The 20,522-nt window shown below is 43.0% G+C and overlaps 2 protein-coding genes across 3 annotated transcripts; one reads left to right on the top strand and one right to left on the bottom strand.

Annotated features, from left to right (window-relative positions):
- Positions 1–379: 379 nt before the first annotated feature.
- LOC108928647 (centrosomal protein of 164 kDa-like) lies at positions 380–10,001 on the bottom strand. 2 transcript variants are annotated; one of them, XM_018742687.2, is made up of 17 exons: positions 9,923–10,001; positions 7,657–7,768; positions 7,218–7,422; positions 6,758–6,880; positions 6,359–6,469; positions 6,156–6,224; positions 5,786–5,907; positions 5,461–5,589; positions 5,135–5,285; positions 4,822–4,965; positions 4,479–4,562; positions 4,313–4,373; positions 4,107–4,203; positions 3,597–3,803; positions 2,647–2,827; positions 2,334–2,476; positions 380–1,111 (listed from the first exon to the last, which is right to left on the bottom strand). In XM_018742687.2, the coding sequence occupies exons 1-17, from the start codon at positions 9,996–9,998 to the stop codon at positions 1,069–1,071; spliced, it is 2,058 nt and encodes a 685-aa protein (XP_018598203.2). In that variant the 5' UTR covers positions 9,999–10,001; the 3' UTR covers positions 380–1,068. The 2 variants fall into 2 exon arrangements, with proteins under 2 accessions (XP_018598203.2, XP_018598204.2); XM_018742688.2 differs by having other exon boundaries at positions 5,786–5,904.
- A 3,329-nt stretch (positions 10,002–13,330) lies between these two features.
- LOC108928619 (coatomer subunit delta) lies at positions 13,331–20,260 on the top strand. Its single transcript, XM_018742626.2, has 10 exons — positions 13,331–13,529; positions 14,373–14,636; positions 15,476–15,655; positions 15,782–15,987; positions 16,222–16,386; positions 16,632–16,797; positions 17,021–17,168; positions 17,368–17,476; positions 17,593–17,797; positions 17,981–20,260. Exons 1-10 carry the CDS (start codon positions 13,527–13,529, stop codon positions 18,068–18,070), a joined length of 1,536 nt encoding a protein of 511 aa, XP_018598142.1. The 5' UTR covers positions 13,331–13,526; the 3' UTR covers positions 18,071–20,260.
- Positions 20,261–20,522: the final 262 nt, after the last annotated feature.

Raw genomic sequence — 20,522 nt, 5'->3', positions numbered from 1 at the left:
TGGTTTCAGTCAATGTGTGTGTGTGTTAGGTGTAATGTGGAACATGCTGTTGTCTTCTGTACAAACTGCAATTGACAGTGTAGTGTGGTTTAATTACATTTGTAAATTAACACAACATTTACATGTATTTATTTAGCAGACACTTTTCTCCAAAATAACTTCCAATGAACTCTATGTAGTGTTATGAGCCCACACACCTTATTCACCAAGCTGACTTACACTGCTAGATACCCTACTTACACTGGGTCACTCATCCATACATCAGTAGAACACACTCTCTCTGTCACTCACAAACCACACTAGTTCATACACACTCACACTAGTTCAAAAAGTTTGGTGTACACAATTTTCCATTTTTAAATGAATCATAAGCAAATAGTGATAAGGGCATTGTTGTATTTAATGTTATTTGCATAGGTAGTAGACAAGGTTAAGGTTAAACCTGTGTGCTTTTCAACATAAATGAGGATACAGAAGTGGGTTCCAATTCCTTCTTCCGCATGGCTTTGGGAGGAAACCCACATGGTTATGGAGAGAACACATCAACTCCACACAGCATGAGTGGGACTTGAACCCACAGTCAAAACTATAGCTAAGCATGGTGTGCCAACATTAGTCCCTGCACCACGATGTATAAATGTAGAGGATACGAGTTACTTGCATTAGTACCTCTGCTAAAATTTGTATGCTAGGCTGTTGACAGCTGTTTGCTGGAGAGGAAGAAAATGTTCATAAAAATGTAAAAGTAAACTACTCTTAAGAGTAGTAGCTCTTTCCTTATTCAAACCAATTCAGACTAAATATGGTTGGTGTACCAACACTTACAAACACATACTTCTTCACGTAAAACTCATTTTCCCTTCATGATGATTTAATCTTCCCAGGGAATATAAAAATGTCAGTGCCAACTACATTCCGTAGAACACAACACTATCACTTTGTAACGCTGGTGTCTTCAAAGAAGATGGATGAGTGAGGATACTGAACCAGTAATACCAGTCAAATGTGTGTTATCCTGATGCTGCTTATAGTTTACTGCAGAAATCTTACTACATGTTTTCAAATTGTTTATTCTCTTGGTGGAGGGGTCCACAATTCAGGGAACAGAGGCCTGTTCAAAAGACAAAATAAGGAATGGGTCAGTAGTGAGGCATGCTGTAGATATCTATGCTAGATGCTGTAGATATGTAGGTACACTGCAGATAAGCTGGAACAAAAGACTGACAACAATTATTCGTAAGACTGCCTGGTCAGTAATGGATCTGTTAATAAAGGGAGTTCTAGAATTTGCACTGGAACCATCATGCCCTGTTTTAACAGTCACACAGAATCTACATCTTTTAGTATCCAATCATAGGGAGTTGAAACGGGGTCATAACCAGTACATACAGGTACAATGGGATTCTGTTCAGACAACCTGGTTTGAGGTTCACTGCATTGTATGTCACAAATCCCTTTATTCTGTATTTTATAAACCATAAGGAAATATAAGCAATTAACATGCATGGATGCTATATAATTGTGCTTTGCTATATTTTCCGACTAGTTTCATGCATCGGTAAAATAATATTAATACAGAATAACAAAAACATCATAGAATATTTTCATGCAGCATTATTTTCACTTTAAATCCAATGTTTTTACTTTTTTTCCTTCTCACAAACAACATGTTGTCAATTAAAAAGTAACTGCTGCAGCTAGCCAATGTTATTCAGCAGTCTGAGGGGTAGATGTGATGAAACACTGGGACTGGAAAATTTTGATAGGATGGCCATTGTAACACCAGATTGTTACAAGTTGCATATTTTCTAAGTCAAAGACTTCCTGTTGGAAGTTAGAATAGCTAGCAGAGAAACATCTTTCCAAGGTTACTTACCAAAAAAAAAAAAGATCCTGCAAAATGGTCATGGATAACACAATTATCGTATAGCATCATAATTCCACAAAATATTTACTATTTCACTAGCATTTAAAAAAAGGTTTTATATTCAGATGTGACTAAGACAAGATAAGTGTGGTACTAAATATGTCCCGTTTTGTCAAAATCATTTTAATAATGTGCAAAATGCAGCATAGAGATATTAATGCTGCTAACTTATTTTGTGGAGGTACTAAACAATTCCGTTTCCACCCTGCTTCAATTCAACGCATTCCAGAATGTTTTACTCCTTTTCACTGTCAGGTATTAGAGAATTAATTCCAAATCACGTTTACACCACCTTGACTGAAGAGCTGCAATTTCTTCTGGCCATTTGCTGAAACTGCATGAGAAACACCTGTGCAAGAGTATGGAACCTCCAAATTCGTACAACTTGGTGCATCACTAAGAATACCTTTTGGGGTCTTTCCTGTAGGTCTCCAGCCACTTCTTTATGCTATCAATTTTTTCTTCAAGACGCTCACCTTCTCCATCTGTTGAATAAAGGCTGTGCGAGAGGGATTGGTGGAAAGGCATAGGGAAGGGGGTGTAGGAGGACTGAGTGTGGGGTAAAAGCAAAGTCGCAGAGGTTTTGAAGAAGAAAGAGTAAGAGAGGGTAAGAAGTATTGAATCACTGCTTATACCATTTCAAAAAGTTCTGTTTGTTCGTAAAGAGACCTTGACTGAAGCAGATGAGAAGCGGCTACACGCTAGTTTGGAAAACCTACCTTCTGGAGGTCCCTGAGTAAGTACTGAGATGTGGACCACATGACAGGGTCTTGAATCCATGTCTTCCTGTCAGCCTGCACTGCTGCTTGTCTCTCCCTGAGGTTAATAGCCTCCCTCTCCAAGTAGCAACGAGCTGTCTTTAGGGACACCCCCCCTGTTGTACTGATGTACTGATGAACACTAGCAAACATAGAACAGAAGAGATACCAAACACAAAAGATCTACATTTTGTTCAAATAGTGCCACATGTCTATTCCTACTAACTATTGTTAGCTTTTGCTTTATGCTCATCCTTTCTCATGAGGTCCTGAACAACAACAAACCACTACAATGGCTAATGAAATCATATACCCTTTTTGTGAAAGAGACACACAGAAAATTAAGAGGTTTTGTCTCTCAGTGGTGTCAAACTGTAAGTATTCACCTCAACATTAATATGGAAACAGTGGGGTAGATGCCTGGGGTAATTCTAACTCCTCTGAATGGGAATTTGCCTAATGGCTAATTTCAAGCAACAAATTAACCCTGCTATGAAAGATTTGGATATGGGTGTATTGCATTTTATCTGTTATGTATCGGGGTTCGATCCCCGCTCAGTCTGTGTGGAGTTTGCATGTTCTCCCCATGTCTGCATGGGTTTCCTCTGGGTGCTCCGGTTTCCTCCCACAGTCCAAAGACATGCTGTTCAGGTGGGCTGACAACACTACATAGAGTTCATTGGAAGTTGCTTTGGAGAAAAGCATCTGCTAAATAAATAAACGTAAATGTAAATGTACAAGCACCTTTTCGGTATACTGCTTCTGGCTTTGGGACTCAGTTGTGTTCCTCTGGCAACTAAAATGAATTTAAAATAATTCTACAGAACTTCCATGTCCAGTCCTTAAGACCCATATCCTTCACATTTTTCAAGAACTATGGATGAGGGTTCCACACAGCCAGTAGTACATACTTTTCCATGTTGCTGTCCTTGCCCAGAGGAGAAGCAAGAGAAGAGGTAGAAAGCAAGTACTCCAGGTCCTCCATTTCCTGAGTCTTGTCGTTATTAGCAGGGGGCACCACCTTTATGTCCCTCCACATTTCCTTTTCCTGCCTCCTCCCTCTGCCCTCCTCCAACCTCTCAGTAGAACACCTTGTGTTTTCATTTCTTTCCAGATCACTGAAATGAAAATACACAATTATAATACACAAAGACATTTGCTTGTACAATGCCACAGGCCTTCAAACAAGCTGTATGCCACTGATTATTAAAGTTATTATAAGAAAGAAAAAGGTATGCTAATTATAAGAAGAAAAGCCAGACGGTGATTTTAAGGTGTTCAGAAATAAATTAATCTAAATGAAAGAAACAGGGATAGCCAACAAAACCCTTTATTCAGCATTTTAGTTGTCACACATGAGGGTTGCAACTACGATGCCTGTACATTGCGATGTTCTGACTGCTGCCTGTGGCTCAGCGTACCTGACCCTGTGACTCAGCTGGTCAAACTGCTCCTGTAAGAGTTCCACTTTTGTCTCTAGCTGGAGTTTCTCTTCCATAAGCCTTTGGGTCTCTGGGTCTTATTGTGAAAAATAATAAAATGGACACAACCACCTTTGAAAATTTTTAACTGCACTGTTCTTAAGTTGTAGAGCCAATATACACATACAAGAAATGAACATCTTCACCTCTTTTTCTCCCATCAACATTATTACTGAGCTCTTGTTTCATCTTCTTCAAGTCTTCCACCTGTACGGCAGGGTGAGAACTGTGAAGCTTTAGCCATGAACACAAAATATACTTAGCTGAGAATACAGGGAACCCAACCTACTTCTACCCTAGAAATAACAGTACCTCAGCATGCAGTGCTTCAGTCTGTGCCTTGAGCTCCTTGGATCTGAGTTCCAGTTGCAACTCCTGCTCCTGAAGCTCAGCTTCCTGGTGAAAAGAAAGGATAGCCTTCTAGAGCCCATTAGCTAAGAGCAGAACTATTAAACCCCTCAATATTACATTACTGGTGGTGTTTTGCCTACATATGAATTACAGGCTATGGGAGCACTAACAATGACCTTCAGACACACTAAAGTAATCGACTCACTTCCCATCTCAGCCATTAAGAGCAGCTTGGTTTAAGTCATGTGTATGGTGTTAACACATTGACATTGATCTTTTGTACATATTATTCTCCAATCCCGACCTTCAGCATCTGTTCCTGGAGAGTCTGCTGCAGCTTTGATTCCAGCTGTGTGTGGAGCTCCTGCAACTGGGAGCTGTGAGAAGCCAGCAGCCTCCTCCTCTCTTCCTGCAGAGCAAAGATGAGCTGTTTCCTCTCTCGGCTCATCTACAGGACAGACGCAAGCGCACAGAATAAGCAATGGAATGGTAATGCTGTACACATAAAACACAAACTCCTGGGTTATCATGGGGTTTCCTGTATAGTGTTGTTGTTAAATGAGCTAATAAAAGTCCAGACAGGACCTGATTGGGGGTGCATCTGGTCTGAGCTATACCTCTGATCTGAGAGCCTCCAGCTGCTTAGCGGTCTCCTGCTTTACGACCTCTATGCACAACTGTTTTATATTGTCCAACTCCTCCTTTCTTGTTGCCTGTTCTGCCTCTGCTTCTGTCTTTAGTGCCTGCAGCATGGTACCCCTCTCATCTCTGAAGGAAGCAAATGCAGAGATGGGGAGAAAGAAACCCAGACAGTGTAAGCAACAAAAATGATGTTGCATATACAGCACAGAACACACATGTACACGTTTACAAAGATACAGGAGTTTAGCATCTTCTGAGTGGGAAATGGGCAGGATAATTTTTTGCTGGGACAGTACTTAACCGGAGAGCTTGCTGCTGGGCCTCCCTCTCATGTGGAGAGGACTCATGTTCATCTTTCAACCTGTGGTCAGAGTCTTTCTTCAGCCTCACTTCTGCCATCTGCTCCTCTCGAGGATCCTGCTTCAGAGTCCTGAAAAATGGGCAGGTTTTCACAAAAACTGAAAATTCCCCCTACTTCTCTAAGTAACCAACAGTTCGTAGATATGTGACAACTGTACACACTTGTGTTCTGTCCAGAATGGGGACAGCGTTGACCTGTAGCATTTTATACTTCACAGAGTGGCAGTTTGAAGGTGTGAGAGTGTTCAGTGTTTCTTTCTGCTCACCTGACTCTCTCCACCTCCTTTCTGAACCTCTCCATCTCCTCCTTCTCCAGTTTCCTCAGGTCTTCCTGCAGGGACCACAGCCTCTCCCGCAAAGCCTTCTCTCTTTCCACCTCCACCTCCTGCTTGGAGTTTAAACAAGAGGTGTTGTGGAACACAACATTAGGATTTATGGCTGTGTTGCATGGCAATGTTGTCTCAATAAATGCAGCTCCATGAATATTTACAAGTTTCACCCCAGTTTCTAGTAGTCAGTGCAGGTGTCTCTTTAACTTGCTACCCTTCTTTGTAATGGGAATAAAAGCGATCTGGTGATCATACTATGTGAAGGCAGTAATATTGCTCTCAATAGCATATTGAGATCATGTCATACCTCACATGACTTTAAACTTCCTCCCATTGGGTCCAGGTCTAGTAACAGGTATGGGGTGCTCCTCAGGTTCTACCAAAAGAGACCTCATAATTTAATAGCCCCTAAAGGCATACAAACTGCTGTACTGAGCCAAGCAGCAACAGCAATGTGTCACAACATACACACCTCCCTACACTGGAAAGGAAAGAGTAAAAGTGCTCTACCTCTTCCACTGAAGTCTTATCCTCCTGATCCTTGTTCTCAGGTAATGAAGGAGACATGTACTCATCCTGCCTCAGATCCACCACACCGGAGCTCAAATCAGAGTCAGGAGCCTTGGCGATTACAACCCAGAGAGGGAATGAGTGACAGAAAGACAAGCAGTTTTTATTTTTACAATGCAAAAAAAATACGTGAAGAAATATAACAGAAGGCCATTTTGCTTCTTCCATGTCTAGCAAACTGCTTAGAAAAAAGGAAAAAAAAAAAAAATCATATTACATTTTCATGCAGTGTTAATTTGGGCTGGTTCTTACTCACTCTATTTTGTCCCATAAGAAAACATATTTTCGAATTAAGAACCTCTTGGCATGACTGACATTGCATTACATTGCATCACTCACCCTCAGCTGTATCTTGGGAAACTCCCGATTCCCGGAGCTGCTGAGCGAACCATGGAGAGGGGAGATAGGAGCATCTGACATGGCTTGCACTGGGGGAAGGGGTTGCAGTGTAGCCTTTAGGGGCTCACGAGTCAAGAGGAAAAGAGAAATCAGTGGACAGTTAAGTGGGTCCTCCAGACCAAACCTAAATATGCAGCTGTAAGCTTGCATGCCAAGTTACACTGCTCATCCTAGCTCCTGAGATATCATTCTAGACTGAAGCGGGACCCTGTTGAGCTCTCAGAATTCAGTGGAAGGACCGGTTTTCATTGCAGTCCACATGGCTCTCAGAAGCAGAAGCGCTGGGCAGACTTTGTTCCCATATTCCATATACAGCAGTTTGAGCAAACATTTAATGGTCGTGGCCCATATTTTCCAGGCTCTAAATGTTGACAGTAAGGTTTGCACCGCTCACACTCACCACGGGGGCCCTTGTGAACTCCTTGTCCTTCTTCCCCTTCTCCTTTTTAGTCTTCCTCTCCTTTTTCTTGCCAGGAGTGCCACAGGACTTGGCACGCTCTCGCTCCCGGCTTACCTGCTGGCGGTAGAACTCTGTGCAGGGATGGTCCCAGGTAGATTCACCCGTGAAGAAGTTAAAGAAGTAGACATCCCCTGTCACATCCTGGCTGCAAAAAGACGGAGAGGAGGGAGTTGCTTCCAAAGCCCAGAGCCCAAAAGAGAGACAAAGACATTGAATTTTAAGGCATGGCATGTGGAGCACTTGCTGCGCAGCAGTTGAACTATGGGTGCAACAGCTGGGAATTCGGTTCCGCACAATGACAAGACAGAGAGAAGCCAATGTGATGCGTATGTTCAAAAAACCATTTTGATCCAACATGAAGGGATGGGTTCTTACTCACCAGGTCTTCCATTCTGCAGGCAGCGGAGCTTTGCAGCCTTCCCGTGCCAGCCACAGGAGCTCAGGCTCTTGAATGAGATCAATGCCAATCTCCTGGGCAAAGTCGAAAACATCTGATGGAAGAAGAAAATACAACAAAACAATTGCATAGAGAGAAGGTGGTGAACTGCTCCTAATTGTCTAGCTAAAGTCATTATTTGGCCAACCACTCAGACATAATTGTTGGATAACTGTCAAACCTTTAAGTATAACTCTTTCTGCTCGCAACTATTCACACATTTATTATAACCCATTACTCCATACACACACACACACACACACAGTGTCTGAAGCCGCTTGTCCTAAACGGGGTCGCGGCAAACCGAAGCGTAACCTGGCAACACAGGGCGTAAGGCTGGAGGGGGAGGGGACACACCCAGGATGGGATGCCAGCCCGTTACAAGGCACCCCAAGTGGGACATGAACCCCAGACCCACCGGAGAGCAGGACCTGGTCAAACCCACTGTGCCACTGCACCCCCTGCTTTACTCCATATAACCAATCCCAAAGATAATATACTTTATTAATTTCACTTCTGCTGGAAATATTAATCTTCAAGCCCATATTAAAATTGTTTTTAGTAATTCTAATGTAAAGAAAACCATCCACTGTCTACAACCACTTGTCCCAAGTGGGGTCACAGCAAGCCTGAGTCTATCCTGGCAACACAGGGCACACAGCCAAAGAGGGAGGGGACACACCCTGGACGGGATGCCAGTCCACCTCAAGGCACCCCAAGAAGGACTCGAACCCCAGACCTGCCACACAGTGGGGACTGGCCAAACCCGCCACGCCATGCCACCGAACCCCCCTCTATAAAGAAAACAATTACTCTAATTCTATGGCATGTAAACAGATAAAATCAAGAATGGTCGATTAACTCTAGCCTTGTCCAGCACAACCTCCCTAATGTTTATTAGTCTGGATTCAAAGCGACATATTCCAACAAAACTGTCCTCTTTGCAGATGCTTTCCAGTCCACTAGAGTAGCTTCTCTTTTCTTGGTCCTCATTCTCCTCGACCTGCATGCAGTATTTGACACTGTGAACTACTGGATTCTCCTTTCCTCTCCTGAACAGCTGAACCTCAAAAGGAACACCAGGTGGTCTGCTGTGTCTCCCGGTCATCCTCTCAACCTCTTAACTGGTGTTCCAGTGGGCTTAGCACTGGGCCCCACTACTCTTCTCCATCTAAACTTCTTTCCTCAGCTCTGTCATTGCCTCTCACAGATTCTCCTGATAGCTATGTCAATACCTACCTCTTCTCTTTCTCCTTGCAGCTTCATCATCATGCATCACTGCTCAGTTTAATATACCTCAACAGTTAAAAGCCTGGTACTAACAATCAGCTCACATTTCTGCTTCTCTTAACACAGTGATGCCATAACTTAGTACTACAGTGAACTCCATGCAGCTTCTGGTCTGGGCAGTGGTGAATCCTGCCTGACCTACCGCAACTCTTCCCCATCTGGCCTTCTCCATCAAACCTCTCCAGCTGAATGTCGTCACACAACTTGTATTTGATCTGCCAAAGTGTTCCCATGTATCTCTCCTCATCGTCTCTCTCCACACTCCGCATGTAGCTGCCCATATCAAGCTTCTTTAAGACTCTGTTTATGACCTACAAGACGATCCACAGATCTGCTCCCTGATGCCTACAAGATCTGATTGCTGACTGCACCCCAACCACACTGCTACACTCCTGCACCTCTGGCCACTAGGTGGTCCCATGCAGAAGAGGTCCAAAATTAAAATCCTTAAGTTAAGGTTCTCTGTTCTGGCTCCAGTGTGGTGGAATGATTTCCACTGTCTCACTCAGAAATGCTAAATCTCTCTCAGAATTCAAGAGGTCTCAAAACACATCTTTTTAAGAAGTATCTGGATCTCCTTTGTATTTGCTATCAATTCTACATGCTGGTACTTATGCGGCGTTATATTCATTTTTAATAAAACTTTTTGACTCTAGCAATTCTATTTGCAGCTACCCATGTAATGCACATTGGTTTAAATGGTAAAATTAGAGTAAGACTGTACTTTGGGAATCGCGTGTCTGCATCTATGACTCTCCGTGTTGGTGAAAAGCACTTTTTCTCCGAATTAATTGTGCGTCGCTTTGGAGAAGCGTCTGCTCAACGAATAATGTCATCATGTATTACAAACTTCAGACGAGTTTATTCGAACGAAGAAGGGGGAAAAAAAACACTTTTTGCAGCAGGGACATGATTGTACCTTTTTCGGTAGGGATGAAGTCTTCATTCTCCTCCAGGATCAGCTGATCGCCAATGCGGAGAGCCGGTACATCCATGAGGTTTGATAGTCCGTTTTGGTTTGTACATTCAGTCAAAGCAACCGGTTGTTCAAACTGTGACATTAATGATTAATCATGAAATACTGGTTAGCGACACGTGCCAGCTCAGCAGCTGTGCCGATGTTAATACTTAAATTAATGATAATGATTTGTTTGGGTTTTGATCATGATAATCATTGATGGTGTACTAAATATTATATTCTTCAGTGAATTTACGGGAGATTGGCGATTAACGACAATATTCTCACCTAGCTGTTCGAAAAAAGCCATTTCAGATACTTCGAAAATCGAACCTCAGCGCGTAGTCTTTAAGTCCGATAAGAAACTGTCTTGTACTAAAAATGCGTTCGCGTCGCTTGTGTCATAGTTACGTATAAGCTGTTAACGGCCAAGAGCGCGCAAAATTCTGCGCGTGGGAACACCGAGGCGCGAGCGCTGCGCTTTAATGCGGGCTGTCACTTTCGGGCCTTCACGAATTTGACACTTTCGATCGGGTAAAAGTGTTCTCAGTCAGTGGAAGCACAACTGCTGGTGATGGAATAGAGTTTCCAGCATCCGTCCAGGTTATTCATTACTGAAAACTTAGCAAAATTGTTTTTTTTAGAAATGTTTTATTTTATTTTATTTTATTTTACTTTGGACCGTTGGCCATTATAATATAAACGTAATTCCTGGCCTAAATTCAGTGGTTATCATTGCACTGAACAGGCTAGTGGAGGTACAAGTGAAAATTCAACTATGCTTAATCAAATTGGGCGGTGATAACAGTTCAGTGATTGCTGTTCAGTGTAAAGGAATATGTATTCTGCCATACATTTCAGATTACTAGTATCCTGATGAAACTGGATAAAATAATCGAAAATCAAAGGGAGCGTACATCTCTCCTTCAGAGGCTGCCAGTGTCACAGCCGACACCACGGAATGAGCCGGAAGATGTTCGGCCTCCTGCAGTTACAGTGGAGGAACTTGAAGGCCTCTGCTCCGAAACAACTACGGCAGGATTATAGAAGAAGACTGGTAAAGATGAGCAATATAGTCAAAATAGATTACTTTTTTATTCTTCAGCATGATCCATCCTACATTAATACTGAACATTTGTAACTAAAAAGCAGAGAATGTTGCATTTTTAAACTAAATAAGATATATGGAATGTTTTTTGATTAAGTTTTTTGTTTTACTTACAGATTGTATACCTCAGTTCCTTTGGGGGTAAAGGGTTAAATGCCTATATCCGAAATATGATGATGAAGGTGGCCACCAACAAACTGTGTTCCAAATACTTAGTGAAGGGCCGGAGGGGGAAACTGCTACTAAGAGGTCTGGAATTAATCAACATTTTCATCAGTAAGGTAGAACGAACACATACACTGGCTGAAGCTGCTTGCAACACAGGGCACAAGACTGGAGGGTGAGGGGACACACCCAGGATAGGACACCAGTCCATCGCAGGGCACCCCAAGCGGGACTCAAACCCCAGACCCACCTAGTGCGCCACCACACCCCTCATTAAGATAGGTTAGTATCATTTAAAAATTTAAACCACAGATAAATATGTATATTTAATATATTAATATAATTATAATAGGGGGTGCGGTGGCGCAGTGGGTTGGACCACGGTCCTGCTCTCCAGTGGGTCTGGGGTTCGAGTCCCGCTTGGGGTGCCTTGCGGCGGACTGGCGTCCCGTCCTGGGTGTGTCCCCTTCCCCCTCTGGCCTTACGCCCTGTGTTGCCGGGTAGGCTCCGGTTCCCCGTGACCCCGTATGGGACAAGCGGTTCTGAAAATGTGTGTGTGTGTGTGTATAATTATAATATATATTTATATGTAATATATATATAAGACCCTGCCAGTACCAAAATACTTGTTATAAACAGTGCATCCACACAATCAGCTGTGCCCATAAACAATCCGTGACTAAAATAGTATTAGAGAGAGAGATGGATGAGGAAGAAGTATGTTCTCGACAATGACTTGTGGAATTGCCATGAAATGATCACCATGAGGGGGGGGGTGCGGTGGCGCAGTGGGTTGGACCACAGTCCTGCTCTCCAGTGGGTCTGGGGTTCAAGTCCCACTTGGGGTGCCTTGCGACGGACTGGCGTCCCGTCCTGGGTGTGTCCCCTCCCCCTCCAGCCTTACGCCCTGTGTTGCCGGGTAGGCTCCGGTTCCCCGTGACCCCATATGGGACAAACGGTTCTGAAAATGTGTGTGTGTGTGTGTGTGTGTGTGTGTGTGTGTGTGATCACCATGACGTGTTGTAGTCACTGGATTGTTCATTTGTAAGTAGGCACTTTTGGGGGTCCTTCTTACCATAAGTTTCCAAAAAGCAAATGAAGGGTCTGTCACCTGAACAAGGTGAAACAGGGTTATGCACTGAGTACCTTGAGTCATTGCACTGGTTTAATATATTTGTTTACATTTTTTTTCATTTAGCAAAAAACTTTTCTCCAAAGTGACTTCCAATGAACTCTACGTAGTGTTATGAGCCCACACACCTTATTCACCAAGGTGACTTACACTGCTAGATACACTACTTACACTGGCTCACTCATCCATACACTAATGAAACACATGTTTCGTTTGTCACTCACACACATGCACAATGGGTGATTTTAGAGTCAGAAATCCAAGTGAACAGCAAATCTTTGGACTGTGGGAGGAAACTGGAGCATCTGGAGAAAAGTCATGCAGACACGGGGAGAACGTGCAAACTGAGCGGGAGATGAAACCCACGCCCTCACGATAGCAACGTGACTTGCTGTGTCACCGTGCCATCTAGCATAACTGCAGCTTGTAAATGCTGACTTGTTATGTTATTTATTTTGTTGGTAACCTATACCTGTGCACCATCTGTGTGGTGTTGAGCTGCTGCGTGTGAATTTCCTTGCAGGGATCAAAAGTATTATTGCATCCTACCCCATACTCTCAGAGAAATTTCTTTACATACATTTACGTCAGGCAAACTGGATTAACAAATATCATGGTGCCCACTAGGTTCTTTATTTTTTGTCAAGATTTATGTTGGCAAGCATTTGCATGACAGTTTGTGAGTTGGGGGAAAAAAACAGTTTTACATCATGCGGTCAGTAACATCAATAACATTTTTGTACTACTAGACCTTAGCGACTACCGCAAATTGCCAAAGCCGAGTGTAAAGTATGTGAAATGGTGGTGTATCATGTATTACACGTCACATTTGCAACAGTCACCTCATGCAACGGAGCAATTTACACACGTTCGCAAACACCTGGGGCGGGGTTGTACGCATGCGCAGCAGTCTGGGCCTGTGCAGAGCCAGGCCTCCCCGCCGAGGCACTACGAATGGACCGAAGCTGACTTCTCGCGCTACTTCCGGTTGGAGACGTGGCTCTGTGTTGGTGCCATATTGAAGCTGTAGAGACAGTAATAAGTTAGCGGCGAGGCGACGGGGTTCTTTTCTAAATACGCGTTTTAAGAGACTGGTAATCAACGGAACTGCCGTCGTCTTTGATTTGTTTTTAACCACTTGAGCCGTCGACAAGACCAAAATGGTGAGCGCTGGTAAAGTGAAATCAGCGGATCAGCTTGGCTTGGCTTTCCGGCTAGCCTGCTACTAGGTTTCATTTAACTTAATAAGTGCATTTCCGAGTGTTTGGCTTCTTCTTGGGTCACGATATATCATGTGTCACATTTAAATCTGCATGGTTATGTTTTTGTGTGGCAGTCTCGTTGATGTGGCTGTGCAGCTGCTCAAGTGTGAGTTACTAGCGTTAGCAACCGAGTCGTCTGACTCTCTGAGTGAGTGAGTCGTGTTATTCTTGAATTCTCCAGTGCAAATTGACGTGGTGTAAAAAAAACAGTTATACAAACCATGTAGAATTCTTTTCCGAATTGTCGACTGGGGAGATTAATAATATCAGTTCAAGGTAGTCTTAAATTTTTGCCAAATTCTGTAGCACAGCGCTAACGAGAAGGAGCAGGGTGTCGGAGAATGATGAGTGCGACTCCTGACCTGGCTGAGGAGGAGTTTCCCTCTAAAAAAAAAAAAAAACTCAATATTTATTAAGTCCATTGAAACAATATTGTCGAGTATCTCGGGGCCAAGAAGGAATTCTTTGTTTATCGCAATCATGAGCTTCTCTCTGCCAGCTGTACCTCTCAGGCTCTGACTCTGAGAACTTGGCTGACTTTGCAGCTAGGCTGTGTGCATTAATCTACAGAAGTTTTTGGTATGGCTCACGTTTCATAACACCATTCAGATCCGTTTAAGGTCCGCTGAAATATTGCCATGCTCCTGGACTAATTTACTCAATGTCAGAAAGAGAAACTTGGTGAAATTTTCACGGCTGCACTTGTGAATGGTAGTCGTGTCAGAGACTCCCTCTGTCCTGCAGGTGCTTTTGGCTGCGGCGGTGTGCACCAAGGCAGGCAAGGCCATTGTGTCGCGGCAGTTTGTGGAGATGACCAGGACGCGGATCGAGGGCTTGCTGGCAGCGTTCCCCAAGCTGATGAACACGGGCAAGCAGCACACCTTTGTGGAGACGGAAAGCGTGCGCTATGTCTACCAGCCCCTCGAGAAGCTCTACATGGTGCTCATCACCACCAAGAACAGCAACATCCTTGAGGACCTGGAGACCTTGAGGCTTTTCTCCCGCGTGGTACTACCCCTCTTCGTTTTCTGGGGCCGATCACTAGAAGCCCAGTTCTCCTGAAGTAATAAATTCCCTCCGTTAACTCAGATTTTCAAGTGGTGGTATGTAGAGTAGTAAAAAGACAGCTTGGGTAAATAATTGTAAGTAGCTTGGTATACACAAAAACATCACTGTAAGTTGCTTTGCAAAAGATGTTGGCTAAATCACTGAATAGTAATAATTCAAACGAATGAAATTGTCACAGTGATTGAGTTGAGCTATTGTTAGTGCAGAATGGACACATCCCTTTCAATACAGTGGACAGCTGGTAGTGTAGTGATTAGTTACTGCTTGTGGATCCAAAGGTCACAGGTTTGATCTCCAGCTGTAGTAGTACCTTTGAGCAAGGTACTTACATTGAATTGCTCCAGTAAAATGATCTGACTGTATAAATGGGTAAATAATTATAAGCTTATAACTGTAATAATTGTAACCTTAACATTGTAAGTTGCTTTGGAGAAAAGCATCAGCTAAATGAATTAATGGAAATGCCAAGCATCCAAATTGGAGGATAAAGCATTCTGATCACACATTATTTATAATATTTACACAATATACACAATCTTTATGTGGTCGCCAAGAGTCAACGCTGACATGGAGGCACCTAAATAATTAAAAAGTATTAAATCCTGTTAGGTCTTAACAAACTGAATAGTTGTTGCAAATAGTGACCTCTACAGCTCAGAAGTTATAGCTGGGTTGGGATGCTGGGGGTTAGTTACAAATCCCAGTCTGTGTCTTCCCTTACTGGTTAAATTGTTCTTTGTGATGCTCTTAACCCTGACTGAAAAATCTTCCATGTGCAGATCCCCGAGTACTGTCGTGTGCTGGAGGAGGGGGAGATCTCTGAGCACTGTTTTGACCTCATCTTTGCCTTTGATGAGATTGTGGCACTGGGGTACAGGGAGAACGTCAACCTGGCACAGATCCGCACCTTCACTGAGATGGACTCCCATGAGGAAAAAGTGTTCCGTGCGGTCAGAGAGGTGAGGGCATTCCCAGTGTTTGCCATGTGTAGAATAGCCATTTTTTTCCTTCTGCATTTGTCCTCCCTTTTCTTTGTGCCTTTCAAAGCAAAACATTCACTTCTCAATCCATCGTTGCCTTCTCAGACTCAGGAGCGTGAAGCAAAAGCTGAGATGCGGCGGAAGGCCAAAGAGTTGCAGCAAGCGCGACGTGATGCAGAACGTGCAGGAAAGAAACCGCCTGGGTTTGGAGGCTTTGGCAGCTCAGGTGTGACCGGTGGCAGCTCTTCCTCTGTCATCTCGGAAACCATTATTGAGCCAGAAAAACCGAAGATTGCTCCCACGCCAGTCAGGTACACGTGGGACATTTTGGAAATTAAATGTTTGGCAAAAACTAAGTTGATACTTTTCAAGTCAGAATTTTTCTACAAAATGTACTTTCCTCCTTTTAATCACTTGCATAATTAAAACAATGTAGGATAAGTGTCTTTCTCAGGAATTCATTTTGTTTCCCTATTAACTGATCTGTCACGTGCTTATGCTTCTTACATGTCAGATGTGCAGCTGACCTTGTTTTCTCCTCTCAGGCCAAGTGGACCCAGCAAAGCTTTGAAGCTAGGTGCCAGGGGCAAGGAGGTGGACAACTTTGTGGACAAACTCAAATCAGAGGGCGAGAACATTATCATCCCCAGCACTGGAAAGAGACCTTCAGAGGCTTCCAAAGCCCTGGCTCCAACCATCAACACTGAGAGGTATACTGTTACAAACTTCACTGGTTTTTGTATATTTTGTGCTGCTTGCAGTTTGTCTAGATTTGTGTCATGTCTTACCCCTTCTTGTGTGATGTTGAACTGGAGAATCTACATTTTCCATAGTGTGTGTTTCAAATTAACCATATAAATGGTCAATAATAGCATGCACCTTAGGGGAGTGTATCTAGCATTGTAAGTTACTTTAGGGGAAAGTGTCAGCTAAATGTGTTTTCCTCTTTCATCAGTGTGCACCTTAGGATTGAAGAGAAAATCTCCCTGACGTGTGGCAGAGATGGGGGGCTGCAGAACATGGAGGTTCTAGGCATGATCACCCTGAGGGTGTCTGACGACAAGAATGGACGCATCCACCTCCATGTCAGCAACAATGACAAAAAGGGAGTTCAGCTACAGGTGTGTTATATGCAGAGAAGTGGTGAACTGGTTAGCGGGACCAATTTGTTACTCTCTTTTGTGATCAAGTTTGGAAGAAACCCACTTGTAACATTTTGAATCTGTAAGCACCAAGTGATAGTCTGCTGCTGTAAAATTTTAAGCTGGCATGTTTCAGAAAGCAGATTGAAATAAGATGTATCATCTTGACCTTTTGAACTAGCATTCTTCCCAATGTTCACAGACTCACCCCAATGTGGACAAGAAGCTCTTCACAGCAGACTCATTGATTGGCCTTAAAAACCCAGAGAAATCCTTCCCACTTAACAGCGATGTGGGTGTGCTGAAATGGAGGCTGCAGACCACAGATGAGGCCCTTGTTCCGCTTACCAGTGCGTAGGCCTTGTGAGCTTTACCACTTGTCCTCCATCACAGAAATGTAGTTGACTTCAGTTGTTTGTTTGGGCACACAGTGATATTTTGCAAGCAGTGTAACGAGCCCTGTCCCCCCCCCCCAAACACACAACTTTTTCCTTTGCTGTTGTTTGCAGATATGTACAATTTTCCTGACACACACTTCTGTTTCTGTAGTAAACTGCTGGCCTTCTGAAAGTGGCAACGGATGTGATGTGAACATTGAGTATGAGCTACAGGAGGAGGACCTTGAACTTAATGATGTTGTCGTCACTATTCCTGTTCCGTGAGTAAATGACCACTGTTGCTTTATCAAGGCTTTCCCAGATTCTTGTGCCTGCCAGGGCTCTGTAGCTATATGCTGAGTGGCAGGTAACTAACTTTTGTGGTTTGCCCCTGCAGATCAGGAGTTGGAGCACCTGTGATTGGGGATCTGGATGGAGAATACCGCCATGACAGCCGGAAAAATGTGCTGGAATGGTGTCTACCTGTGGTTGACAGCAACAATAAGACTGGCAGCCTCGAGTTCAGCGTGGCTGGCCGGCCTGGTGACTTCTTTCCTGTTAGTGTCTCCTTCGTCTCCAAGCGCACGTACTGCGACATACAGGTAAGCACAGTGATTTCTTTCAGAGCAGCTGAGAACAAGCTCCAATGTTTTCCAGGCTGGTATTGGAGTTCAGTTTAGCAGCATTATGTATCTGGATCTATAGCATGCCTCAATTCACTCTGACACTATGTCAAGATATAAATATAGTGTTAAAATGCTGAAAATGTTTCTCTCCACTTTTAGGTTACCAAAGTGACTCAGGTGGATGGAGACAGCCCTGTCAGGTTCTCCACAGAGACGTCCTTGGTGGTGGACAAGTATGAAATACTATAATGGTAAATGGAGGAGAGAGATCCCTGAGATATTGAAACTTGGCTGTCCACCTGCGTCTCAACCGTTCACATGCAGTATGTCAGCAGGACTGAACCCTCAGATGGCCCTTTCCACTTTGTTATACTGTATGTGTATTTATACCTTTATATGATAAAAAAAATTATTATATATATATATAAATATATACATAAAATGGTGAAAATGAATCTAAAGAAGAAAGTGCTGGATTCCGCAAAGGAGACTAGTGAAAACTAGATCCCCTGAGGTCAGAGGTGGCAGAGCAAGAAAGGTGAAAAACTCCTGTACCTTCTTTCTCTGTTTGCAGTTTTCCTTTGGTGAATGGTAAACATCTAGTTGTATTTGAATATCGTTCCTTAATTTCTGTCACTTATGAAGAATTCCCCATTTTTTTGAATTCTGTAGTCTCTTTTGTCTGGATTTCATGGAACCTACTAGAAACATATGCATACTGTTGACATGCTTGTTTGTACCAGTCTCATAAGGCCAGTTTGCATGGACCAGCAATTAGCCAACAGAGGGAAAGCTATTTCCAATGTCATAAAAATAGTGTGATATATTTTCTGGCAGTTTGCAACTCACTGGCTGGGGATTCATGGGGCCGTATTGTCATTACAGAGACCCTCAGTATGCTATTTCACAGTTCTGTGTTTTATTTTTTGGAGACTGTACATTGTACTAGATTGGTGAATAGATCAGAGCTATCAATGACATGTTTCAGATATTCTTTGATGAACATGCTTTGCTTTTTGTTTTAAATTCTGTCATCCCTGTTCAGCTCTGGTTTATATATGTGGGTTTTACATTTTTTTAATATAGACTTCAATGCTGATTTGTGAGATGAGCTTCAGTTAATTGGTGTTGATTTTCCTTGAGTGCACCTGTCAGCAGTTGTCAACTGTCAACAGATTAAGTTGACAGTTACCTGATTATAAAATGATTTCCATGTGCCAAACAAGATTTGGTTCAGGATTTTACAGATGGGTTTAAACCATTTATTATACCTGGAATGCGCCATATTACATATCCTCTTGAAGGCGCTATTGACACAGATAGGCCAAAATGGCAGTTGTGGTTTGACAGATCCTTCTGATGGCTAATTATTTTAAAGAAAAAAGTAGCCAAACATCTTGAGGATTTGTCAAACCACAACTCACTATTAGTGATTGCATATACTTGACAATATTTTGAAGTGTGTACAGACTCTGCTTGGTTCACATATTGGTAAGACAGGGACATTGTGCTTTGGATAGCAGTCTTTGTTTTGGGCCAAATATTTTTCTGTCAACATCAGTACATAAATTTTAAAGACAAGTAATGTGGGCAGCACCATCAACTGCATGTTTCTGGAACATGGATCAATTAGTGTATTTGATGAACACATGATTAGTGTACTTGGAAGACTTTCAAAAACCTATTACTGTATGTATGTATCACACTCTGACCCAATCATGACCTATTTGCTTTGCCTCAGTAAATGAATTATTGTAGCCATAACCACAAACATAAGAATGTCTTTTGTCATCTACCTGAATACAGCAGTATATGGGGGACAGAAAGTGAGGTGTTAGCGGAAATTACATTCCGGTATAAAAATCATAATTAAAAGGATATTATAAATTTTGCCTTTGTGTGACTTTGTTAGAATTATGTCCTTGTTAGCTTTGGGTTCCCAGATTGTGTGTGTGAGCTCTGATTATTTCACCTCATTAGGTTGGGTAGAGTCCCTAGAATTAGAGCTTTCACAGGAAATAAGATGCTGCCTGATGGAAAGGGAGTAGTTTCTGAGGATAACTAAAAATATCTATTTGCTGAATAGTCACCTTTAGTTGTGAATTTCTTTTTAGTTTTCAACTGTGAACTTTATGATATGGATTGATCCGGGTGGCTTGGTAATGCTGGTGACTCTCAGCACCCGAGTGTGGGTTTGAATCCAGCTCAGTTTGTGAAGATTTTACATACGAGTGTTTCCTCTGGGTGCTCTGGTTTCTTCCCACAGTACAAAAATGTGTTTCATGTGAAGTGGTAACTAAATTTCCCCTAGCGAGACTGATTTACCTGCCATAGACTGGCATCATGTGTGGGGCTTACTGTCTCACACCCTCTGTCTTGCGTTAAGCTCCTGTCAATCTCAACCCTGCACTGGACAAGTGGCTATGGATAGTGAGCATGGGTAGATTTTTCAGTTCTTTTGAAGCAGTGGTTGGGGGGGGGGGGGGGGAATGAATTGACCAACTGACATCAGTACTGTTAAAGTTAAAAATGGAAAGTGAAAAGCAGCACTCCAGCAAATATGGGGACAGCTGGTAGTGTAGTGGTGTTGCTGCCTTTGGAACCAAAGGTCACAGGTTTGAATCTCACCTTCAGCTATAGTTCCCTTGAGCAAGGTACTTACCCTGAATTGTTCTAGCTGTACAAGTGGGTAGATAACTGT

This window comes from Scleropages formosus, chromosome 10 (assembly GCF_900964775.1).
Source record: "Scleropages formosus chromosome 10, fSclFor1.1, whole genome shotgun sequence".
NCBI classification, from domain to species: Eukaryota; Metazoa; Chordata; class Actinopteri; order Osteoglossiformes; family Osteoglossidae; genus Scleropages; species Scleropages formosus.
The sequence above is the reverse complement of the archived record's forward strand: the minus strand, read 5'-3'. Positions and strand labels throughout refer to the sequence as shown.